Source organism: Pituophis catenifer, unplaced genomic scaffold (assembly GCF_029215685.1).
Source record: "Pituophis catenifer annectens isolate HBS135680 unplaced genomic scaffold, rPitCat1.0.hap2 SCAF_7, whole genome shotgun sequence".
In the NCBI taxonomy this organism is placed as follows: domain Eukaryota; kingdom Metazoa; phylum Chordata; class Lepidosauria; order Squamata; family Colubridae; genus Pituophis; species Pituophis catenifer.
This window is the reverse complement of record NW_027256887.1, coordinates 90,339,309-90,364,211: the sequence shown is the minus strand read 5'-3', so window position 1 is coordinate 90,364,211 and position 24,903 is coordinate 90,339,309. Positions and strand designations below refer to the sequence as shown.

General features: G+C 54.0%; 2 protein-coding genes across 8 annotated transcripts in view; one reads left to right on the top strand and one right to left on the bottom strand.

The window, feature by feature from the left end:
* The window catches only part of PPP6R2 (protein phosphatase 6 regulatory subunit 2), a 54,994-nt gene extending 37,133 nt beyond the window's left edge, over nucleotides 1-17,861 (bottom strand). For 6 of the 7 annotated variants that reach the window (XM_070947757.1, XM_070947759.1, XM_070947762.1 and 3 more), the window contains exons 1-8: nucleotides 17,792-17,861; nucleotides 16,667-16,873; nucleotides 9,777-10,038; nucleotides 6,398-6,584; nucleotides 4,856-4,993; nucleotides 4,142-4,207; nucleotides 3,196-3,308; nucleotides 1,311-1,424 (exon numbers count right to left, since the gene is read on the bottom strand). In XM_070947757.1, the coding sequence (XP_070803858.1) occupies nucleotides 1,311-1,424; nucleotides 3,196-3,308; nucleotides 4,142-4,207; nucleotides 4,856-4,993; nucleotides 6,398-6,584; nucleotides 9,777-10,003 (845 nt within the window). In that variant the 5' untranslated portion in view covers nucleotides 10,004-10,038; nucleotides 16,667-16,873; nucleotides 17,792-17,861. The remainder of the gene's footprint in view (nucleotides 1-1,310; nucleotides 1,425-3,195; nucleotides 3,309-4,141; nucleotides 4,208-4,855; nucleotides 4,994-6,397; nucleotides 6,585-9,776; nucleotides 10,039-16,666; nucleotides 16,874-17,791) is intronic. The other variant, XM_070947758.1, reaches the window with a different exon arrangement.
* A 119-nt stretch (nucleotides 17,862-17,980) lies between these two features.
* Nucleotides 17,981-24,275, top strand: DENND6B (DENN domain containing 6B). The gene is made up of 20 exons (XM_070947730.1): nucleotides 17,981-18,103; nucleotides 18,180-18,218; nucleotides 18,304-18,346; nucleotides 18,421-18,536; nucleotides 18,648-18,728; nucleotides 18,870-18,975; nucleotides 19,177-19,256; nucleotides 19,374-19,436; nucleotides 20,299-20,354; nucleotides 20,666-20,788; nucleotides 20,953-21,048; nucleotides 21,129-21,223; nucleotides 21,466-21,531; nucleotides 21,705-21,769; nucleotides 22,307-22,396; nucleotides 22,546-22,599; nucleotides 22,693-22,802; nucleotides 23,169-23,271; nucleotides 23,494-23,568; nucleotides 23,928-24,275. The coding sequence occupies exons 1-20, from the start codon at nucleotides 17,981-17,983 to the stop codon at nucleotides 24,066-24,068; spliced, it is 1,725 nt and encodes a 574-aa protein (XP_070803831.1). The 3' UTR covers nucleotides 24,069-24,275.
* Nucleotides 24,276-24,903: the final 628 nt, after the last annotated feature.

Below are 24,903 nucleotides of genomic sequence, written 5' to 3'. Positions count from 1 at the left end.
CCTACTGTCTGGAATGAGCTCCCCCCCGAGATACAGAGGATCCCGGATCTGCGCACCTTCCGTCGCGCTGTGAAGACCTTTTTATTCCACCAGGCGGGCTTGGCCTAATCTTTTCCCTCTTTTAATATGTAAATTTTAATCTGTTTTTAAATTATTGGGGTGTTTTAATTTGTCTGGGCCAAAATGGTTTAATTCGTTTTTATCTGGTTTTTTAAATTTTTTGTATCTATGTATTTTATTGTTTGGCTGTTCACCGCCCTGAGTCCTTCGGGAGTAGGGCAGTATACAAATCAAATAAACTAAACTAAACTAAACTAAACTACACACTACACTACACACTACACTACACTACACTACACTACACTACACTACACTACACTACACTAAACGATCAAATCTTGTAATGCCTGTAAAATCAGCAAAATTGGAAGAACCTGCCTTTACCATAAACATGCTGCTTTCAGATGAGAGCAGGATCAGACCTGAACTCAGAGCAGCAGATGGAACTGCTTCTATCAGGAGGCTGCCTTCTGCTCAGCCCAAAACTCCTGTCCTGCTGTCTGCCCGGCCCCTGATGGGCACAAGGCAGCCCACTTTGCTGATCCTTCGGCAAAGCCCTAGAGAGCGATCTGACCCATCGCTCTTTAAGGGAAGGCTATGCATGGCTTCTGTTCAGGAGATCTTTTTCCACAGGAGCGTTGTTGGGCTGCTGCCTGGGGGAAAGGAGCCGTACGCTTCAACTACAAATTCTGCAGAGCGAACCAATGCCTGAGGTTGCACACTGGGCGAAACTGAAACTGAGCCAGCGATGTTCGAGGTGGACACGATTCAAGAAATATCAGAACATAGGACCCACCGCTGAATTCCTGACTAAGCCATTGGGGATGGCTGTGCCTAGAATCACAGCTGGGAGGGACCTCGGAGATCTTCTTCTAGTCCATCCCGCTGCCCAAAGCAGGAGTCCTTATACCATACAAGACAAACAGTCGTCCGGCCTATTCTTGAAAACCTCCAGCAATGGAGCAGCTGCAACTCCGGAAGGGAAGCCGTTCCACTGATTAACTGTTCTGTCAGGAAATTCCTCCTCATTTCCACATTGGCCTGCATGACCCAAAGCCTTGGCTCATGCCAAAGGCCTTCCCCCTAAATTGAATTCAGCATTACTCAACTGCTGTGCTCACACATAACGCAAGCAAGGAACCACCTCAGGGCTTCATAAAGTGGCATGCCCAATTGAAGGAAGCGGTCAACCGCAAAGCCATTCGGACTTGAAGGAGCACAGCGGAGCCTTGCAGAACCATTCCGCTTACCCAGCTCTTCTTGGCTCAAGTAACGTCAGCAAAACTTGTGTCCCGTTCACAACGCAGGTCTCCGTCAATCCTTCGTCAAACACGTTCTTCAAAAGCTGCTCCACGCACTCCTGCCTGAGACACCAAACACAAGTCAGCACCATGGGAGAAATTGGGGCTGGCCACTCTGTAGCTAAATGACACAGGTCACGTCAGGTCACGCCAACTCAGGATGGTCACAGTGGCACTTCCAACTAGAACCCCCTGAGAGACCGCAGCATCCCACGGCCACACAATTGCCACTGGCAACCTCACTTCTCGGAATCCAACAGTGAGGGGCGCAAATTGTGATTGCACGACCGTGGGATACTGCAATGCCACCACTGCTAGGAACAGGTGTACATTTAAGTGTCACAGACGGCCCTTGACTTAGGAGCTCAGACAGGGCCAGAGTTTCCACTGCTAAGTGACACGATCAGAAAGCGTCACATCGCTTAGTGACTGCAATCCCGGCATTTTGGCTGCCATCGCTGACCGAGAACTGCAGTCATTAAGCGAAGAGGGTCCCAGGTAAGGAGCACAGAGGGTGCTGCAACACAGAGGGTGCTGCAAGGGGCTGTGGGAGGGGGCCTGGCGCGGGCTGTGCAAATTGCAGCCACCCCAGAAAGCCTCAGATGCCCCAGCAATGCAGCACAAAGCAGCCCTGCCTAGGAATCCTCAGCAGGGCTATCACTCCCCCCACCCGTCTCCCTCCACTAGTCTCTACCCTGTGGGCCACCCTGCACGGGGGCACTCGTTGGCATCAGTGCTGGGGCTGAGACCTGGGACCACCATCAGTCTCAGACGGCTCCCAAGCCTCTGCGGCCCATTCTCGCGAGGCTTCAGGGGAGCGAGGCCGTCTGTCAAACTCCAAAGAGCCCATATGTTCTCCCAAGACCTGGAGAACACCAGAAGGCTTCCAAAGGATCAGGGGGAAGGAGCAGGAAATGAGACACAAGGATTGGTGAAGGGGTGGACCGCGTGGCCTGGAGAAAAGCAGAAGGTGGCAGAGGTCAGTGGGGCACAGCAGAGGCTGTGGTGTGCGGGCAGCAAGGGCAGCCGGGGCTTCGGGCAACGGTGCTGGCGTGGCTGGCCACCACACGGGGCTTGAAGTATCCTTTCTCTACAGAAGTGGCAACGGGGGATGAAGCGGAGGCCCCGGCACTGCTGCCAATGGACGCCGCCATGTAGGGCAGCCGAAGGGGCTTGACTCGGGGGCAGACAGGTAGGTGGCGAGCTGCAGCGTCCCTCGGGTGGGTCGTTCATTAGGGCACCCAATCTGTGACCATATGACCGCAGGAGGGGCTGCACAGGCTTCAACCTCCGGTACAAGTGGTACAAGTCCCTTCCTCCAGCATTGTCACAATTTTGAATCGTCGTAAATTGAGGACTTCCTGCAATCCCAGTGCAGGCAGCCTGCTGAATGGATCACAGTTTATTTTCCAGTCTCTCAGCATGCAATCCCCTCCTCTGTTGACTTCCATCACCTTGGCTTCCAGCCCTGGCTGGCTCTCTGGAGAGGGAAGGCACTTGGACAGGCCCTCCACACACAATACACAAACTGCACACCCTCCTGCCCTGCCCATCTCTGGCACTTTGTTCCCAGGAGCTCCAAGGCATTCCTTTCCTCTCCCCCCTCCCTACCGCAACCACCTTTTGTGGTGAGGCTGGCTCATGCGTGGGGTATCAGCACCAACCCCAAACCCACGTCACACTATCAAAGTTCCCTCTTTTTCCAACACGAGCTAAGCCCAACTCATCCCGGAAGGCCCATTTTAGCCAAGCTGCAGCCTGACTTCCCCAGCCCCCCCCCCAACCTCCCCGTTTCTCCTCCCGCCCAACCGCTGCTATCTTCTCAGGAACTTACGACTCTAGGGATGCCAGGAGAGGGTCCAGGTCAGCCACCTCCTGGAATTGGTTGCTCTGATCTCTGCTCAGCCTGATGATATCACATAACGTTTGAGAAGCATTGGATTGTCTCTGCAAACCGGGCAACAAGTCATTCCTGGCAAGAGGGTTCTACAAAGGCCTGAGCAATTCCTCCCAATCCCTTGGAAATGGGAAGTGGGTGGGGGAGAGCAGCAGGTCCCCTCCATAGTTGCACCAAAATCCTCACCACTGTTGTTCAATGTGGTGAGGATTTTGGTGCAACTATGCTCCATGGGATTTCTGAACTGGCCCTAAGTTCCTCTGTTATGTTATGCATTAGTTAATTTTGATGGATTTAACAATGAGTTGTAGTCTCTGGTGCATTTATTCTATCGTAAAGTATCAACCAGTTGGTATTCTACTATTTCCTTACACCTGCTTTTTAAATGTGTCAATTTTGCATTTCTGTATTTATTAATTGGTAGCTCTTTATTATTCAACAGAAGTATTTAAGCTCAATTAACAGCCATCCTTTGTTCCGTGAATCAAGCAGATGTGGGCTTGTTCAGCAAACCACTGTAAGACCAGGAAAGCTTTAGTGTGACAAGGGAAACCGGCACCGACAGTTAAGAAGCGTTTCACCAAAGAAGAAGACGGGCAAACCCCTGAGGGCAAAGCTACCTCTCAAGGCCTGGGGGAAGAAGGCAGCCGTCCAGCCAGGACAGGAGCTGGAGTCCTGGCAACCTTTCAACCACCACCCGCGGCCCAGAGGCTCTACTGAGCAGGACCCACCCTCTCCAAAAGGCCCCTCCCTGTGAAGGGCCAGAGTGGGAGGGATGAGGCTCCCTCAGGGCTCTCTCAGAATGCTGGCCTCCCATCTCTCTTCTGGATAGAGGGCCAAGGGCCCACTCCCCTTCCTTGACCGCTGGTCAAGGGACACTCACATCTTCATCCTGGTGAGGGCGGATCAGCTCCAGCAGCCTCTGAACAAGTTTTGCGTCATTCAGCCACTGCAGGACAAAATGAGGGGGAAAAGAACCAGTAAACGCAACACCTTTCCCGATGCCCCATCTGAACCTTGGGTGTATCTCGCACCACCATGGCCACAGCCCCCCTGCAGGCTTTATTCCCAGAAGCTCCAAAGAAGTTCCAGCTTGGAAGAGGCCGAGTCCCACAGCAGCTAAAGAAGGGCTTCCCTCCCCCCTTCCTGGCCCCAGCACCAGCAAAGCAATCTCCAGCTGAGTCTGCTGATCTGCTGGGAGAAAAGGGGCTCCCAGAACAGGCACTTCTCAGCAACTCAGACTGAGCCCTGCAAGAAAGCCAACACACACACACACACACAGCCATTTCCAGCAATCAGGCTGAAGGCGGCCAGCAAAGGGGAATTATCCTACACAGAGAAAGCCCCTGCTATGGAGCGTCCCCCTCCTGTCACATCTGCTCTGTCCAAGGGAAGGAGGCCCCAATCCAAACCCCGAGGGGTCCTGCGTCCTCCTGAATGCCAGAGGGGAAGATCCCCCACCACCCAGCCAACCCAAGCCTGCCAGGGCACGGAGCAAGAGCCTGGCCTCTTTAAAGGGGGCAATCTCCCAACACAGGCCCCCGTCCCGTCCCAGCCACAGAGTCAAGCGAAGGGAAAGCAGAGGAGCAGCCCTGACCTGCAGCACTTCCTGGCGAAGGGGAGCCGGCTCCACACAGCTGACCAGTCGCAACAGGAGGTCCATCATGGCGGACGTCTCAAGATGCTTCAGCACCAGATCGATAAACTCGGCTTTCTTCCTCAGGAATGAAATCACCTGGGGAAAACCACCACGACAGCGAGGCCTCATTAAAGCTCTTAATTTTAAGCAAGTGCACCTTACAGTTAACATTCAGAGGACATGCAGGCCCCCCACCCCAGCAGGGGCCAATGGCTGGAACCCCCACCAACCGGAATCAGCCCTGGAAGGAGGAGCCGAACCACCCCCCTGTGCCCCCCCCCGGTCCTCTGGGCGGATCCTGGGACAACGGCATCGAAAGCTACCAAAAGGTCAAGTGGCCCAAGGGTGGAAGCACAATCTCCACCCCGTCCTTATCCAAATGTGCAACCAAAGGGGTCTCTTGCTGTGGGTCTTGGTCCAGATAATCTCTTCCATTCAAGGCCTCCTGAAGTTGCAGCACCATCACTTTCTCAACCATCTTCCCCAGGAAGGGGAAGTTAAAAAGCAAACAGAAATGGTCCAGCACAGTGGGTCCAGCAATGGCTTCTTGAGGAGGGGGCAAACCAAAGCTTCCTTAAGAAGCAAAGGAATAACCCCCTCACTCAAGGAAGCGTTCCCCACCACTAGAGCCCACTCACACACCACTACTTCTGGGGCTGCTTTAACCAGCCCGGAGGGGCTGGGAGCTGAAGAGCAGTGGCGGTTGAGCCTGTAGTACAGTGGACTAAAGCACTGTTATTAACATCTGCTGCTTGTAATTACTGCAAGTTCAAATCTCACTAGGCTTAAGGTTGACTCAGCCTTCCATCCTTTCAAAGGTAGGTGAAATGAGGACCCAGATTGTGGGGGCAATAAGCTGACTTTGTATAAATATACAAAAGTATGAAGGCTATTGCTTAACGAATTGTAAGCCGCCCTGAGTCTCCGGAGAAGGGCGACATATAAAGAAAAAAAAAAAAAAAAAACAGGACGAAGGACCCTGTCTGCTTCCACAGCTCTGGCAGCTTCAGGCTTTCCCAAGGATTGGCAGGGAAACGCTGAGCTGCAAAGGCAGAACTGTCTGCACCACAGCTCCTTTGGATCTGGTCCAGTTCGACTGCGCGGTTGTTCTTTTTTAAATCAGCAATATAGGAAGACCGACTGACACGACCTTTTAGGGAAACCATCAATAGAGCAGAAGGAAGAGTCCTTTCAGAATCCCTGCCCCAGGCCTTGGGCACCCGGAACGAACACTCTGTCCAGCCCAGCTCGCAGAAGGCGGCAAGGCACAAGCAGATGCTCTGGCCAAAGAACACAATGTAAAATAATTGCCAGGGGGGAAAAAGCCTTTTTACTTGGTGCGGAAGAGAAAGGGAATCTAGCATCTGACTTTCCTTCTGCCACAGAGGAAAAGGCTCTCATTAACCACCTCTCAACAAATTCACGTAGGGGTGGGGGTGGGGTGGGGTGGGGTGGGGTGGCTTAAAAGGAGCCAGTATGGGGGAGGAAAGAATCCCTCACCTGCTCTGCTTTCCTAGCGATGAGGCTGCCGATGGTCTTGCTGAAGAAACTGGCCAGCAAGGGGTTCAAGGGAGGCTCCTGGTCCAAGAAGCCGTAGAGGACATCCCACAGGGCCTCGTCTCCCCCTAGCCGGTCGCTGATCTGGGGCACATCCGAGGTCAGCAGCTCGCAGGCCGTGTTCGGGTACCTGCAGGAGCAGAAGCCAAGCCAAGGCTGAGGACAAGCAGGGCCTCGTCTGGTCTCCCTAAGAGCGGGCAAGGGGGGGACTGCCAAGGCCCACCACCCATGGTTTAAAGGCCACGTGGAACACGGCAAGAACACGCTCGGGCAACGCAAAGGAGGAGGCACCGAGTTCTAGGGATGGGGCATTCGTAGACACAAATGCCAGGCATGGGGAAAATGGGGGGGGGGGGGTGTCTCGTAATCCTTCCCAGTCAGTCATTTGGGGGGGAGGGGATTTCTCTCTGCAGTGCTTTACTCAGGAGGACGTTTTAACAGAGAAGAATATTTTGAGAACGAGTAAGCCGATTCAAGAAAAAGAAATGAAAATGTTTTTATTGTACATATCCAGGGTTAAGAAAAGGGGAAAAAAAGCTCAGGGAAGTGGGGGGGGGGGCAGGGGGACTGGACCTGGGCTTTGGTTGGCTCCAGAGAAAGAGCTCCAGCCTGGAACCAAGGACGAAAGGAGAAGTGGGGCTGCCCCAACCTCCCCATCTGGTTTTCCGATTCTTTTTCTCTCTAGGCTCCAATGGCCCCATCTTTTGTGTCTGAATTGTTGGAGAAACAAGGCATCTTATCTCTCCAATAACATTATAGCTCCATTTTGACAAAGCGCCTTTGGGGTTTCCAGAACAGCCCCTGATAATATTAGACGGTTAATGTAGAAAAAGGAGGGCCTTGCATTGCAGGGCGGAGGTTTCATTCGCCTGCAATCAGAACGGGACCTCCTTGAAGCCAGCTCAGGGTTCAAGATTTCCCCTCAATAAGCACAGGGGAAAAGATTCCATGGATGGAAAATCCTTCAGTTCAGGGAGATTGAGAAATTCTAAAAAAAGCAAAGAGAGTTGAGATGCTCACACAAACAATACCAGAGAGAAAGAACAACGGGAGCTAGACTGATACCGTTACCTAGTCTGGTAATGAAACATCTGCAAGAAACTAACCAACCTCTAGAGAGCACCAAGGACACCACAAAAAGGACAAGTTTACAAAATGGAAAGAGCAGCACACAATGAAAGCAGAGCAAGGTTAGTCCTCGACTTACAATCATCGTGGAGCCTGCCCATTTTGGTTGTAAGTCATAACGGTTGTAGATCAGTTATCATGTGACTGGACACACTTTACAACCTCCTTTGCCAGAGTCATTAAGCGAACACAAGTCATAAAGCAGCAAAAGGTCATAAATTGTGGTTGTGGTGGCTGAAAAAGCTCAATGCAGCTGCTGGTTGCCGAGGGTTGAAAAGGCAGCCATGGGACTGCAGGGGCTTCAGAACCGGGTCACAAGTACCTTTTGCATGGCCCGTCATAATTTTGAATGGTTGCTAAGCGACCAGTCACAGTCTGAGGGCACCTGTATCAGGGAATAGCCCCAAATCTTGTCCGCTTTCTTTGCGCCTTTCCTCCTTCAGAACCTTCTCCGCCCTTCTCCCCTTCCCAGCTGGGCTCCCCACAAATGATGAGCCTTCTGCCACTTTCCTCTGTATACTCCCGAGCCCCGGGGGGGGGGGGGGGAAGCTCGCCCCACTGAAGCCCCTGACTTCTTCGACACGGCTGTCAATATGCAGATATTCCCAGGAATCTTCCACAGCATGGACAGGTGAAGAAAACTGAATGAGTACCAGGCACTGTTTACATTTTGCAGCCCCTTGTGTCATTTGAGCACAACATCAATGCAGATTCCACATGTACAGCCTCAGTTTGTCAATAGCTCAAATCGATCATTAAGGGAGAGGATCTATGAGAGAAATCTTAGGCGCTCAGCGGGGTTTGCTCTGGGGTTGAAATGGGTACCACCCCTATGTGCCTAGACCAAAAGAGCGCCCCCGCCCCCCTCAAGACCTGGGAAAGAAGGCTAGAGGTGGCCTCCGGGTCCGGCAAGGGGTTGGAAAACACCGGACATTAATCAGGCCACCCTCTGGAAGATTTGCTAGACGTGGGGAAGGTTTCCAACGACTGCCAGCCGGCCCAAGCCAGGCCATCCCAGTGAGTCCCACCTGAGAGCAGAAGCCAGTCTGCTGGAAGAGTCTCCGAGAATTTCACCCTGTGACCCACATGTAGCTCTCGCCATGATCCAGGTCAAAGGGCAGACTCAGCCATTAGAAAGAAACTGCCCAGACCAGATCCACGTGGGAGGTGTGCCAAGAGGAGCCCTTGGCGGTCCAGCAATGGCCAGAGTTGGCCCATGGAACCCGCCCCCCCAGGCAAAGACCAGGATTTCCACTACAGTGCATCCCAACAGACAAGGCAAAGGCAATGTTTGACAAACACCAAAGACGGCGTCTCACCAGGGAAGCCCCTGTAAAGCCTGGTGACAGAAATGTTACGGGTTGGAGCTGCTTCGCTGCATCTGGGCAGCTCACAGAAAGCAGGACACACCCTTCCCTGGACCAGAGGGCTCTTCTGGAGGAGAACCTGGGGCCGTCTGCCAGAAGGCGGAAGCTTGGACCTTGCAAAATGACTGACCAAAACATTCCAGTAAACCCATCGAGGAATGGCTAAAAAAAAGATGTGGGTAGGAGAAACGGAAGGCCCTGGAGCGGCTGGGGATGGTGGTGTCAAAAGCCCAGATCTGAGTCCCATCAAAATCGTGTGTGTGTGTGTGTGTGTGTGTGTGTGTGTGTGTGAGAGAGAGAGAGAGAGAGGGGGGGGAGGGAGGAGGGGGGAGAGGAAGTGGGAAAGGCCTCAAATGCGACCCAGCTGAAATAAGGCCTCCGTCGACCTCAGGGACTGGGAGACGGTCGGTTCTGCCAGAGGGGGTGAAGCCAGGTGTTAGAGCCAAGGGCATACTTGTTTTGTTCACATGCAAAATCTGTATTTATGTTTAAATTACCCAATATAATACGAAGTGTAAATAGTGGCTGATATTTATCATATCCCACTACCTATCACTATTTTGAAACGATCCAATTTCTGCCCAGTGAGGTATGTTGAAAAGTCAAAGGTTTCACTGGGGCATACTTACTTTTCCTTAGGACTGTGGATCCTTTCTTACTGTTCCGATTGCTCAGAGGTCAAGAGATGCCTTCTGAGTGCTTCAGCACAAGGACGAGGGGTGGCCTGACAGCGGGACCCCTGCTGGGTCTCCCTGCGCGGAAGTGCAGCCACGCACCTCGGACCTCCCCCACCTCTGACCTGGGCTGGCCGGAAGGAGGATACGTACTTGAAGCGAACTTTCTCATCCACGTCCAGGGGAGGCTGGCGGGTGATCAGCTGCACAAGCTCCTCCATGCACGGCTGCCGGCAGAGGAAGTCCACCAGCTTCCGGTTCTGGGCTTTGCACTCCTGCAGAACATCATCTTCGTCCATCAACTCGCGCAGAGTCACATCCTCTTTCTCCAGCAGTTTGTCGACATGGGACGTTGTGTTCAGATCGAACTTCCAAAACATGATGGGGATGGGGATGGGACCGCACTCACACCTACCTGACGGAGGGAAGAGGACATGGCATTATCCCTGCTCTGCTGACACCAACGCAGCCCCTGCATTCCACTGCTTTCTGGCTTCTCACAGGAAAAACTAGGCGTAACAGATGGATTTCTCCTTGGAAAAACTCCCATCTTTGGTTAATTGGGCAGGAATCCAGAACATCCCTGCCTCTGATTAATGAGAACAAATCAGCTGGGGGTTCAATACAGGTACTCCTCAACTTATGACCATAACTGAGTCCAAAGTTTCTGTTGTTAAGTGAGACATTTGTCAAGTGAGTTTTGCCCCATTTTATGACATTTCTTGCCATGGTTAAGTGAATCACTCCAGTTGATAAGTTAGTAGCCTGGTTGTTAAGTGAATCTGGTTTCCCCATCGACTTTCATGAAAGAAGGTTACAAAAGGTGATTGTGTGACCCTGGAACACGGCAATGGTCATAAGTATGAACCTGTTGCCGAGCATCTGAATTTGGATCACATGCGCATGGGGATACTGCAAAGATTGTAACTGTGAAAAACTGCCGTAAGTCAATTTTTTCAGTGCCGTTGTAACTTTGAACGGTCACTAAATGAACTGTTGTAAATCGAGGAGCCCCTAGTAAATCAGTGCTTGCTGAGAGGGGCCCCTGGCCAGTAAGGGGAGCTCAGCTGCCCTCAGCCCAAGACCTGATGGTGGTGGTGGTGGTGGTGGTACGGAGCAGACAGAAGGCTGCCCCCCCCACCCGCCTATCGCAGGGAGGGAGGGGCTTACTTGAGCAGAGGATGGAGCTCTCTTTACAATCGGATTCAAGTTTGTCACCTGAAATAAACGTGGAAAAATCAAGGCTAGGTTTCTTCATTGCCTGGAGCATCTGCAAGTTCTACTCTGCAGATCCAAGGTGGCTGAACAGCAGTCACTCCTTATTCTTCTTTTATCGAATGATTATTATTTGCATGCAGAATAATTTAAGATGGACTTTTCCTACCATTCAACACACTGTTGAGAGATTTAGAATGAAAAAGCACTGAAAGATATTCTGGGACAGCGCTCAGATCTAGAAGATTTCAAATCTACTAAAGTTTTTGCAATTTGATAACCATGACACAAAAAAGTTTTCTAGTTGTACAACTAGAAAAAAATCACAAGTCACAACCAAACTGACCAGGGAAATAGAGAAGTTCCTTTTGCAGGCGGCCTATCACAATTGGTATGGCTTACATCATAAGACAATGTTGGGGCTAAGAAAGAGACTCACCACAGCCTGTCAAAGGCTTCTCAAATCATGCAGACTTTCCAGGAAAAGGCTTTGGAAGGTTTTCTTGCAAAAGATTCAAAAGCTTCACCCTTCATGAACTCACTCCCCAAGACCGGCTTGGAGCGTACCCCTCTCCATCTTCGTCTCTCTAGCTTCCCTTTCCTCAGCTTTAAAACAGTACAGGGGCTCCAGGTGAATCTTGCTTCTTTCATCATGATCCGTAATCAAGAGCACATTGTAAGCCGCCCTGAGTCTCCGGAGAAGGGCGGCATATAAGTCAAAATTAAAAAAAAAAAAAAAGAGGCTTCACCGCTTCTTCGTCTGAAGGCGAAGATTGCTTCCTTCTTTCCCACCGTGCTAGAAGGCTGGATAACCCACCAAAAGGAAATGTAGACTCCTTCATACAACTGAATACAATATAAATGCCTGCAAAAGGGCCCCGCACAAATTCTTGCGTGAAAGTACCACCGATGGCTACTCCACTTCACATTGACTGACTAAATTGGGAGATCTGTCCAGCTCCATAAGACGACACTGGGCAGCATACAACATTAAACACAGTAAAAGCTAAAAGGAGGAGGAAAAAAATGCGCACCTCAGAAGAAAGCCTTCAAATAAAAGGCTAACTGGATTTTCAAAGACTTCTCAAAAATAGCCAAGCTAGGAGCAATGCGAATGTCTGGGGAGATGCTTTACCTCCCAAGAGGTGGTCTTCAAAGCAGCCCCTCACAAGATCGGTAGGGTGGGAGTGACAGTCTGGACACCCCACCCCACCCAATGGTGCAACTGGTACATAAGATGAATTTGTACCAAATTCTTCCTGCTGGACACCTGATCTTTCAACAGATGCTACAAGTTCAGGAAAAAACTCCAAGCGGTCCTGAACAGAAACATCGGGCCAGAGGGGGGAACTTTCCAGGCCTGGCAGATCCAAACCACCACAACCCTTCAGTCCTGCTAGGATTGAACCACCCTATTCTTCCCCATCCAGTTCCTCCCTTCAAACCCTGGGACTCCATCACTTGGACAGGCCAAGGTCAGGGCCGGGGGCAGAGGCAGGTCCCTTCTCAAGAGGAGCCATCCCTGGATCCAACTTTCACCGAGCCTCCAAGGGAAGGTTGTGGGGAGAGTGGTGGGCTTTGGAAGGCCGTGAATGAATCCGACTCATTCTGAGCCTTTTCACTCTGCAATCAGGCCCAATTCTGGAAGGCCCTGGAAGTGTTTGGGGACAGAGGCTCAGATGAAGTGGGGGCATTTCTTCTGGCCCTCCTAGATTTCTTGGTGGATTCAGGACTGTTGACTTTGGCATCCTTCCGGACCAGCCCAGGGTTCTCCCCCTTCCTCTGTGGCTGGTTCCGGTCAGTCTTGTTAGAGGGAAGAGGTCCACTCTTCTGGGTGGGTCTCAGGGCTCTCCTCTGATTGGATGCCGGGAGAGGTCACTGGATGGCGTGAGGTATGACATCATCAATATGCAGGAGATGCTCTTCTGAGACTTATCTGGGGCCTGGAGGCTGGGAGGGCTTGGATGGGGAAGAACCGCTTTAAGACTCAATGCTGGCAAACCAGGGTGTCTGTGGGTCCCGCCCTACCACCACATACACACCTGCCCTACGCCCTGGAGGTGGTGGTGACTTTGTCATTTTTGATGGTGTGCAATACGTGGAACCTCCAGCTTGAGGAGCAGGGGCAACCACAGCAGTGGCCTTCGCATAGGGTCCCATGTGCGTCACTTGTGCTCTTTTCTGAGCTGGGAGTCTCTTGCTCACGGTCCCTCCTGCTCTACTGCTTCTCAGCTGGATTACTGCAATGCACTCTACACGGGGCTGCCCTTGAGGAGTACCCAAAAGATACAACTGGTGGAACCCACAGTTCTGGGTAATTCACATTTTGCCTGTGTAACACCATAGCTGCGCGAGTTGCACTGGCTTCTGGTTGTTTTCCAGGCACAATTCAAGATAGCAGCAATAGCACTTACTTATATACTGCTTTACAGTGCTTTACAGCCCTCTCTAAGTGGTTTACAGAGTCAGCCTCTTGCCCCCAACAATCTGGGTCCTCATTTTACCCATCTCGGAAGGATGGAAGGCCGAGTCAACCTTGAGCCTGGTATGAGATTTGAACTGCCAAATTGCAGTCAGCCGGCAGTCCCTACCTCTCCATTAGCCATGGCTTCCCAGTTTAGAATGTGGGAGGGGGGGGGAGAGACATTTAACATTTAAAGTATCTGTTGTTTCCAGGGCTCATCCCTTTAAAATTATATCCAGCTAGAGCTCAGTCACTAGTATTGAGGATGTTACCTAGTTTGGGTGATGAAATGTTTGCAAGAAAACAACCAAGCTCAGAGAGCACCAAGGACCCCTCATTTCAACCCTGAGCTACAAATATTCTCATTGATTGATTCACTCATTCTATATGGCCATTCACTTGCCAAACTACTATGGAAATAAGACTGTACAAATATACATATAGATAAATTATAACAATGAAGCCTACTAAAACAAATCTTTATCATCTCTAGGATTTTTTAAATCTTTTCAGCTGAAAATTGTAAAATTGATTAATAATGGGCCATGGAAGTCTTATTTTGTAATGCAGCAACATTTATTTATTAATCAAATTTCTAGGTTGTCCAACTTCAAATGACTCTGGGCAGCTAAGCATATAGAAAAACTATAAAGTCAACAGTAAAACCCAGTAGATAACATCCCTTGAAAGGACCACCACCAGCAGCCAAAAGCAAGACAACAAAGCCGCACAACCACACTAAACTCAAGGCTTGGGGAATAGCGACGATTGGGTGAAGATACACAACTGGCTATCCTATGCACTCTTGTCAGGTTGTTCCATTAGACTGAGGAACAATTCTCAAAGTGGAGACTCACAAGGAAGTCCGCCCTCACTCACAGGAAGCTGCAGCATGGCCGCCTTGTCCCTCTAACTTTGAATCCCCTGAACTAAGAGTGATTCAAATGGTGCAGCCCAAGAAACCGGAGGTGAAACTGCTCCTTCTAACACAGGTGGCCGATACACTCACACTTCCCATACATAGCGAAGAAATCAATAGGCTGCTAACCTGTTTCTCTCCCAAACTACCTGGGGAGACCTGGTGGGTTGCAAAGATAAATAAATAAGAAAGATAATCTGACAGGCTCAGGCTCTCAGCCGTTCAAGCAGGGTAAGAGCCACTGGTCGGATCGGAGCAACTGCCCAGCCAGAGGCCCATCCTCCTTCCCACCCCGGGAAAGTTTCTGTTTACACGGAAGGGGTCCTCCATTTGGGCTCTTCCCGCCAAGCAATGCTTGGCTTCAGCTACCCTGCGTCAAGGAAATGCTTGAAAAGAAGCGCCTCTCTATACGGTCCTAAGTGTGCTGCCCCATCCACTTGACCTAACTTTTTATGTAACTGTTCTAGTATTGGCCTTGGTTTTGAAACCGTGGCAGCGTTTTCGAGTATCTGTCACGGTACAAAGATATCACAAATTTGGTTCACATTTTTATAGTTTGGCTCTATAGCCTCTTTTGTGTAATTTTGCTTTTAATTTCTGGCAATATATTACATTATTTTTTATTGGATCTTTGTTGATCAGCATCAAGAGCTGAAGATTTAGAGATGAGTTTTAGAAAAAGCGGTGAAACATGGAATGAAGATGTAATTGGTTGCAATTTAAGAAACAGCAATAAATGGTTAATGTCGGGGATGAAGGTTCATTTTCTATCTCTTTTGCGGAAGGGGCGATTATTTTTTTTTACACTTTTTCATATATGTGGGTATGTATATATCTATGTATATATCTATGTAAAATTATTGGGGGGGGGGAGAAAAAGTCGCATCACGTGACCACGACTTGCAATCTTCCCGACTCTGTGCTGGCAGGGAGCCAACTGGGAAGGCGTGACTGTCGGAGATGCTGTGATGATCACTGCAAATGTGTCACGCTGCGACGACTGTTCAGAGGCTGGGTCTGTAAATCACTTTTTTTTTGTGACGAAGGGTTCTAAGTCAAGGGCTATTTGTAGAAGAATGGAACTGTTGTGTTATTTGGGAGGGCAGAAACAGTGTTATAGTTTGCAACTGCTGCAAAGAAGATTGGAGGACGCTTCTTTAACTATTCCTTTTTCTGGATCTATACGTTCATCTTCTCTTTCCTTATTCTGTTATTCCTATTTTTCTTTTTATAACTTTTTATAACTTTTCTATATATATATTTTGTATTTTTAAATTTCCAAGAAAATATTGAATAAAATAAACACGTGTAAAAATAATTTGATTTTATGAAATAGCATTAGACTTCACTTTTGTAGACTGCTCACCCTGCTGGACATCCCACTGGTAAATATTCTCTAAATGAGAATGTCTGTTCTTTATCTTGGTTAATTTTTGAGAAAATTGGAAAACTGGTTTAAAAACCTTTCTTTAGGAAATCCATTGTAAATCTGTGTCCCACATTTCCCAACACTAACAAAATGATGTACCGTAAGAGCAGGGGGCTGGACTAGAATACCCCCAGATCCCTTCCAATTCTATTATTCTGTATTATAACTTCAGTTGTTTGGTTACCCGGTAGATTGAATAGCAAAAAAGCTATCTTGCTTGGATAAATTCTATTTATAAGTTTGCAAAATAGCACTGGACTAAAAAATTTATAAAGAAACAAAGAGTCCTGAAGTAATGTTTAATTTGTGATATTATCCAAGCAAACAAAAACTGCCTTTTTGAGGCATATCCAGAGATAGTTCGTTAAAAATTTACAATTGATAGGCCTATGGGATATAGATGTTCAAAATATTTTCTATTTCTTTAAATTACACATGGATCATTAACCCCAAATGTATGCCTTATGCTTTTTTCCCTTTCCTCCTGTCATTTCATTTTTCTAACTACTGAGGCACGGTTGTCCCACTGGGGACAAAATCAGGCTCCCATTTAGGCCAAAAGTAAATTCCAGTATTGCTCGAGACCCTTTGATTTTTCTATTTCAAAGTCACCTCTGCAACCGCAAACAGACCTAATGGAAGTTCTAAATTCTAACCAGCCTAAGAAAACAAAGCAGACAACATGACTCCTTTATGGCAGTGTATGGCCCAAAATTTTAAAAAGCCAGTATTTCACCTAAAAACATTCCAGCTTCCTATTCCCACGATTACCAAAAGAAAAGCTTGGAAGTTGAAGAAGAGCACATTCAGCCTCCCGCCACTGCTTCCCAGAGAAGCCCTCTGCTTCCTAAAATTCAGGGTTCGCTAGCCAAGAGGCCGGTTCTCCCGGGAACCTTCGTGATAACAAAAGGCAGGTGACCACCTTCTCCTGACTGAGTATCCCAGGGGTTCTTTGGTCACCTCCCAGGCACACCTGACCATTCCCTCTCAGAAACAAACGGACCTCCAAGACACACCTTCTACTTATCTCCTCTCCTTCATGCACAGTTGCGGTTTCCAGGCATCCAATAAATCGCCAAACCGTTTCATGGACTCATCCAGATCAGCCTTTAGCTTTCGAGCCAGAACTTTGCTGCAGGCAGAGATATTTGATTTCCCGCTTCAGCAGAGAGCTTGACTTCGGAGAAGGCTTCCAGTGAACCCGAGGTACTTTTTATCATCTCCTGAGAAATGGAATAAATTGAAAACACGGTTAATTCCAAGAAGAGCAAGTGCAGAAAAAGATGGGCATGCAGGAAAGCGGCTGCCAGAGAAGAGGAGGACCTGGGTCTTGGGGGGGGGGGAGAAAAGAAAGGGGCGGAGGAGGGGGCGGCACTTGCCTGCCTCCTGTAGGAAGGAGGACCGGCAAAAGCAGAAGAAAATGCGGGGCCCCCTCTGCCTCTCCTGCCCTCCCACCGGGTGGGCCACAAACGGCTCTGCCACACCACTCGCCCTTGGACGAGGAAGCCCCCAGACTCCCGGCAGCCCTGGGCAGTCACCCCCATGAAGGCCAGGGCAAAAGACTCCCGGAGGGAGGGCGCCTCGGAGGAGGAAGGCCGAGAAGAAAGGCCGGGGGTGGGTGGGTGAGGAGAGGCACCCAGGCAGCCCCCGCGGCGCTACCCGCCGCCAACCCGAACCGGCTCCGGAGGGGCGCCGGCGTTGCCCCCGGCAGCCCCGCCAGGCACCCCTCCACCCGGAAGTCGCGCCAGGACCCGGGATTTCCCTCTGGCGGGCGGGGGGGGGGAGTGTTCAACGGGGCGGCCCTCGCCCCACGGGAGGCGGTGGGGGGGGGGCTCCCGCTGCCAACGGCCGCCGCTGCCTCCGCGGGACAGGCACAGGGCCGGGCTCCCCCGGGACGGTCCCGGCAGGCCCGCCGCGGCTGGCTCCTCTCCTGCCGGCCGCCAGACGCGACCGGGCCGGAAAGCCCAGCCGCCGAGGGGGAGGCCGGCCAGGGACAGCGGGGCACGGAGGGCTCCGGCCTCCCTCCCTCCCTCCCTCCGACGCCCGCGGGGAAGGCGCTCCCCGCGGGGCACAGGGAGGCCGAGGGGGAGGCAGCGGCGGAGGGGAGGGCCGGGCAAACCGGGACCGGGGACGCGCCTCACCGGCCAGGCGACTCCTTCGGCGCTGACGGGCCGGCCGCCTCGCTCGCTCCTCCGCCGCCACCGCCGTCGCCGCTCCGGAAGCAAAATGGCGGCCTAGAGGGGGGGAGGGGGCGAACGCGCGCACGCGCGGGACGGCCAACCGGCGGGGGCTGCGAGCCCGGCCTGCGCATGCGTGCTCCGCCGGCGGCGATGGCGGCCCCGGACGGCGGCGCCCCTTCCCCGCCGGCGCTGCTGCCTTGGGGGCGGCTGTCGGCCTGGCTGGAGTGCGTCTGCGCAGTGACCTTCGACCTGGAGCTGGGGCAGGCCCTGGAGGTGGGTCGCGGGGGGGGGGGGGCGGGGGTCCGTAATATCGGGAGGGGCCCTGACGGTCGCTCTGCTCCTCCCGCAGCGCATCTACCCGCCGGAGGGCCGCCTGACGGAGAAGGAGGTACGGGGGGGGGGAGGGGGCGGGGAGGGCGGCAGGCGGCCCCGCCCCACGCCCCTCTAACGCCCTTCTCTCCCCCCCCCCGCAGAGGACGAGCGTCTGCTACCTGGCCTTCCCCGACTCCTACTCCGGTCAGTGGGGCTGGGGGTGGAGGGGCGGGGCTGGAGCGGCCCCCTCGCTGACCCCCCCTCGCTTGCGCCCCCAGGGACCCTCGGGGACACCCAGTTCAGCTTCCGCTTCCGCCGGTCGGCGGGGCGAAGACGGGCGGCGGCGGCGGAGGTCGAGTGGCGGTGCAGCCGGGAAGCCCCGCCGGGCCTGCAGGTGGGTCGGGGGCCGCCTCGTCCGGAGGGGGGGGGACTCCGCCTGCGCCTCCCGCCGTCCCCGCTTTCCCTGGCGGGGCGGAGGTGAGGGGGCTCCCCTGCTTCTCCCCAGCCGGAGCCCGCGCACCTCTTCGGCTACGTCTTCTTCCGGCAAGTCCGCGACCGCTCCGTGCAGAGGGGCTACTTCCAGAAGGTGAGCGGGGGGCGGGGGAGGGCTGCCCCAAACGAGGGGGCTCCTGCGCCCCCCTCCCCTCCGGGAAGGAGCGCTGGGCCCCTCCTTGTGGAGAGGGAGGGGGGGAGGGGGCCGTTCAGGGTGTCTGCCTTTCCGCTCCAGTCGCTGGTCCTGGTGACTCGGCTGCCCTACGTGACCCTCTTCCACTCGCTGCTGCACCTGATCGCCCCGGAGTACTTTGAGAAGCTGGACCCGTGTCTGGAGGCAGGTGAGGGGGGCGGGGCGGGCCGTCTAGGATCACCACAAGGCTGGGACCTCTCCGGCTGGCTGTGCGCGGCTGGGAGCCCTTTTGGAGGGAAAGCTGGGGGTTCTCCGGGGACCCCCTTTGTTTCTGGGCTCCTGGGGCCAAGCGAGGGAAGAGCTGCAACACCCCCCCCCTCAGCCGCCGCTCCCTTTGCGCTTGCTTCAGTGTGCAGCGAGATCGACCAGTGGCCGGCCCCGGTGCCTGGACAGACGCTGAACCTGCCTGTGATGGGGGTGGTTATTCAGGTATGGGCCGGGGAGCTTTCTGCCGGGGGCTGCTGCTTTCCGTGGCCGCCTCCTGCCAGGAGCGCAGCTCTGTTCAGGGAGGGGGCCCCATTTGGTGCTCTGCTCTTTGTGGTGCAGGTGAGGATTCCTTCCCAGGTGGACAAGCCCGACTCCTGCCCTGCCAAGCCGCTGATTTGGGAGGTGAGGGAAAGCGGCCTTCTTGCAGGGGCCCCTGCGGGTGGCCTTGGGACGAGGAGGGAAAAAGAGGCTGTTCAGAGGAGGCGCCCCCAGCGACTCAGCAGTTAGGGAAGGAACCTAACGGTCAGACATTTGTGCCTTCAGATTGGCAAGATTCTGCTAATGTAGCCTTACACCATAGTAGAAACGGCTCCTCTAGCCTCATCTCCTGTGGAGCTTGCCCGGGAAGGCTGGCGTGTCTCTCTGCTGGCAGCACTGCTGCAAGGCCCTTCCTCAGAAGTCATCCTCTTCCAGGCTTTGGCTTGAGTACCCACCTGACGTGAGCGGCTGTAAAGGCTGAGCCTGCAGGGGCTGGGGGGGTGTGTGCCCCCTGGGCTTGCCCATGGACCAGACGGGCCTTTGGAAAGACTTCCCAGATGGCTGATCAAGCCCTCTGGACTCCCTTTCCGGGGGTCCCTGTGCTGGAGGTGTCATCTGTCTGGTTTTAAGGTTGTGGCCTCTAGGAAGTCCATTGTCCAGACAGCCCACAAACCCTGGTCTGTGTGTCCTGTGGTGCGGTGATGATGTTCTGCCGGGGGGGGGGGGGAGGGTTTAGTGCATCCTTGCTTTTGCTTAAACATAGCCACAACGTCCCTCTCTGGCAGTCACCCCTTCCGCTCTGAATTGGGTCTGGTTTCTCTGGGGCTTACCTACTTCTGGATGCTCCTCTCCGTCCAGGCCACACGAAGAGGCCGGATTGGGCTCTTCCCAGGCGGAGCGTTGAGCCTTTTCCTTCGGAGACCTTGGCTGCTTCTCCTCCCAAGCGTGGTGTGACAGAGAAGCAATGTGTTCCTCCTTTTCCCCTTGCCTTTCTTTCCTCGCTCAGAACCTCCTGCCAGCTCCCCTCGTCCTCCCCAGTGTTGCTGAACTGGACCTCTTCAGGTGAGGAGGGCTCTCCCTGCTCCTTGCAAAAACAGCTCCTGGCCAGGTTGGGGAGGAAACCTGCCTGGCCAAACCCTCAGACGAGCCTGGGGCAAAGCCTCGGCCACAGAAACACGGAGGAGGAGACTGTGAGCGCTCAAGACAGGGTTCACACCACACCCTGAGGGACTGAACGCTTGTTAAGTTCCTAGAACCTGGCCAAAGATGGGGCTGGGGGCTGCAGGGTTCAGCACAGTGCTGGAGAGCGGCTTTTGGTGTATCCGCATTCGATGCCCAGCTGTGCCATTTTCCCTTTTCTGCTCTTGGAACAGGTGCTTCCAGTCGGTGCTGGTCCACATTCAGCTGCTGTGGGAGCTCGTTCTGCTCGGGGAGCCTCTGGTGGTGGTGGCCCCTTCCCCCGCCATGTCCTCCGAGGTGGTCCTTGCCCTAGCCAGGTACCAGACTCACACCCAGTCCCCTGCAAAGCTGCTGGTGGCCGATAGGGAGGCCCTGGCCAAGGGACCTCTCCAGGCAGCCCCGCCTCCCCATAGTCCAGCCCAGCTCTGGCTGCTCTCAAACAGGAATTGTTTTCTTCAAACCCCCACCCCCCACCCCCCAGCTGCCTGGCGCCCTTGAAGTACTGCTGCGATTTCCGCCCATACTTTACTATTCACGACAGCGAGTTCAAAGAGTACACGACGCGTACGCAGGGCCCGTGAGTCTCCTCCCGCACAGGGTGCCTGTTGGGGCTCCAGGGAGGAAGCCCTTCCTCACCCCTCTGCTTGCTCCCCTCAGCCCCAGCGTGCTCTTGGGCGTCACGAACCCCTTCTTTATCAAGGTGCTGCAGCACTGGCCCCACATCCTTCGCCTCGGGGAGCTCCGGATGGCTGGTAAGGCAGGGCTGGGCCCTCTTGGTGCAGCTGTGGGGATGACTAAGAGAACTTGCCCGTAGTGTGGGCATGAGAGGCAGCCAAGCCTGAGACCAGAGGCGAGAGGAGGGTTGGCTCCCGGGGGGCAGCCCGGCATTCTCCACTGCCAGGCAGGAAGCTGCCACATTGGGCCTGGAGCCTGGGCAGGGGTCTGGCAATGGCAGCCCAGCCTGATACTCCCATGTGTTGATCCTACCATGCAGGGGACTTGCCCAAGCAGGTCAAGCTGAAGAAACTTGCCAAGCTGAAAACCTTGGACACCAAGCCAGGTGAGCCTCCCGCTGACCCTCTTTCTTCCCAGCTCCTGCTGCTGGATAGGGAGGCCCAGGCGGGAACCTCAGCCAAGCAGAGCCTGTTCTGCAGCTGGCTTGGAGGGTGCACCCCCACCCCCACCCCATTCTCCTTTTCTCTTCTCTGATTGGCTCTTCTGGCCCCGTCTCAGGACTTTACACGTCATACAAAGCATTTTTGCACAAGGACAAGATACTGATCAAGACACTCCTGAAAGTGAGTCAGAGCCAAAATTCTGCAATGGGCTGCAGGCTCTCCTGGGCCTCCTCCCTTTGCAGAGTCGGAAGAAAAGAATAAAGGGCGGGGGGAGGCTGCCCTACCAGAGGCACGGGGGTGGGGAGGGGACACCTGCTCCCCCTTCCTCTAGGCACAAAGTGGGCCACTGGCCAAAGCTGCTTGGGCTCCTGAGCCCCCCACCCCACCCCGAGCAGTTCAGCAGGAACACAGGCGGTGGGGGAGGGACGGTCCTGGTAGGCTTGCTAGGCGGAAGGTTCCAGCAGAGCCTTTCCTGAAAGGAGGCCTGGCCTGAAAGGAGGCTTCAGCCTCAGCAGACCTCACCTCCCTGCCCTGTGGCATCCTCTCCTGAGGCCATTCCCTCCCTTCCCTGGCAGGTGGGGCCTGGTTGGTTTCCCCCTCCCTGGTGTTTCCTGAACCGATGAGCAAGAGAAGCCACCCTGGGTGCCCCCTTTGGGGCCTCGCTGTTGGGCAGCGCAGGGCCGGTGGATCTTGGCTGATCCCTGCCGTGCTCCACAGGGCATCCAGAAGAAGCGCCCGTCCGAGGCCCAGAGCGCCCTGCTGAGACGCCAGCTCTTGGAGCTCACCCAGAGCTTCATCATCCCCCTGGTAAGTGGGGGGGAGGGAGGAAAGGGGCTGTCTGTGGCTGGGAGAGGAGCCATGGCAATAGAGAGGACCGGCTCCCCACTGTCCCCTGTGAGAAACTCCCCTCCCCACCCCCGCCCGACTCCCATCTGCCGCCTCCTCCTCCTCCCTAGGAGCACTACATGGCAAGCCTGATGCCTCTGCAAAGGACCATCACCCCGTGGAAGGTACAGCCTTTCCCGGTTGCCTGTGCTAGGGTGGGCCTCGCTCTCTGGCTGCCCAGCATGACTGCTTCTCTCTCCCTTTCTATCTACTCTCAGACTCCCCCTCGGATCCGCCCTTTCCATCAGGAAGACTTCCTGAAGAGCTTGGAACAGGCCGGCCCCCAGCTCACCTGTGCGCTCAAGGGTGACTGGCTGGCCCTTTACAGGTACACTGAGCCCCCCACATAGCCCTTCCTCTGGGTCAAAGAGCCTGACCTGTGGGCACAGGGCAACCCACCCACCCCGCTCCATCCGGGAAATTATCCCAGAGACAAGACACCCCTGTCTTGCTCCCTAATCCCACCTCCTCCTGGGACAAAAACAGAGGCCCTGTTGGCAGGATTCATCTTTCTTAAGTGAAGGTCTTGCGCAAGGGAAGAGCCAGACACTGCACAACGGAGTCACCAAGCAGGTTGCATGATGACGCTCTTTAAAACTGGCCTAAATCGGCTCATGCCACTGAAATCTGGCCAAGCCCATCCAGTGTGAGGCTCCTCTGGACTGACACCGCCTCCTCTCCTCCCCCACAACAGGCGATTCTTTAAGTCTCCCAACTTCGACGGCTGGTTTCGTCAGAGGCACCAAGAGATGAGGCATAAGCTGGAAGCTCTGCACCTGGAGGCCATCGCTGAAGCGGTGGGTGGGAAGACTGCTTGGGGGGGGAGCACCTTTGAATGGGTGAGCCCCCCAGTCTCAGTCTATCCACTCTCTGTAGGGCAAGGCTCTAGAACAGGGTGGGGAGGGAGGTGAAGCAACCCAGTCTCAGCAGGCTCGGGGTCCAGGCCAGGTGCTCCTGCTTGGGCGCTCCTGGGCAGAGCGAGAGCAGGAGGGGGCCCTCCTCTGCTCCTCTTCCTTTAGAATATCAGGGCCTGGATGGTGGACAAGTCCGAGGCAGAGGCCGTGGACCTGGTACTGAAGCTCCAAGAGAAGCTGGTAAGCGGCTTTCCCTCAGCCCTACCCAGCTACCCCACCACCACCAACAGCCCGTGGTCATTGTGCAGGGGAGCCAGAAAAGGGGGGGGGGTCAGCACAAGATAGCCTGTAGCATCTCAGCCATTCCAGGAATAGACATACTGGCTCCACCTATGATGACTGCCCACCCCCACCCCTAGGCAAATACAGCCGTTGCATGGAAAGCAGCCCGGTGGGGATTCCCCTGTTGGGGGGGGGGGCAAGTGTATTGGGAAGTCTTTTTGGTCGACCTCCAGCTCCAGGTGCTTGTTCAGAGGGCTCCTGCCAGGATCGCTGACTGGGAGGAGGGGGCTCGCTGTCTGGTTGATTCCTCCATGCAGGTCCAAGCCAGGAGCCGAGGCTTCCCTGCCAGAGAGGAGACGCTCCAGCGAGTGTGTCAGCACATCACTCTTGTGGTCCGGTCGCTGCCCAAAGACCTCCGAGCCATTCTGTGTGGCCAGGAAACAGCCAGTGCCAGCTGAAGGGGGCAGCTCACTGGGGGCCAATTTAAGGGGGTGGGGGCTCTTTGAGCTCTTTATAGCACAGGAGTGGTCCTGGGAGGCGAATGGAGAAGGTGCCAAGCCTGGGTGGAAGTGGAATGGTGCAGATGACATGTTGCTGTGTGATGTACAGTGGTTGTGTGTTCTCGAGAGAGGCTAATAAAGTTGAATTATCAGAAGGGCCCTCAACTGAGCTTCCTTTGGAGATTTGTTACACTTTTTATCCCACCACAGTTCACAGTTCCGGAATCCATCTGTTCAGAGAAGGGCAGCAGAAGCCGTCGTCTCTTCAAAGCATCCTGGACAAGCCTCTTGGTCAGCAGAAAGATGGCTAATAAAAAGCTCACCAAATTTAAGCCTAGAGTGGATGCTTGTGCGATAGGAAGGGTTTTTCCTTCTCCCTGTGTCCAGCCCAAGTGGGTTACTGGAAGGCACCAGGACCGACATGGGAGGAACTGCGCAGAGTGCCCCCCACCCTGTGTTTCAATTGCTTGGCTGAGCTGCCAGGGGAGGAAAAGCTCCCCCTCAGCCTTGACTAGAAAGACTCGTTCTGGCCCCCAAGAGGTGAGGAGGAAGCGGGGGCTATGAGCCGAGGTGGCGCAGTGGTTAGGGTGCAGTACTGCAGCTACTTCAGCTGACTGCTAGTTCAGCAGATCAGTGGATTAAATCTCACCAGCTCAAGGTTGACTCAGCCTTCCATCCTTCCGAGGTGGGTAAAATGAGGACACAGATTGTTGGGGGCAATATGCTATTTAGTATACTGTCTTCGGTGCAAGCCGCCCAGAGTCCTCGGAGAATGGGCGGCATAGAAATATGA

Excerpts from the sequence above, each read along its gene's own strand:
- DENND6B (XM_070947730.1), top strand. The coding sequence starts at position 17,981 with ATGGCGGCCCCGGACGGCGGCGCCCCTTCCCCGCCGGCGCTGCTGCCT. Across the intron at positions 18,219-18,303 it reads GCCGCCTGACGGAGAAGGAG|AGGACGAGCGTCTGCTACCT; the intron begins GTACGGGGGGGG and ends CCCCCCCCGCAG. Across the intron at positions 20,789-20,952 it reads GTGGTCCTTGCCCTAGCCAG|CTGCCTGGCGCCCTTGAAGT; the intron begins GTACCAGACTCA and ends CCCACCCCCCAG.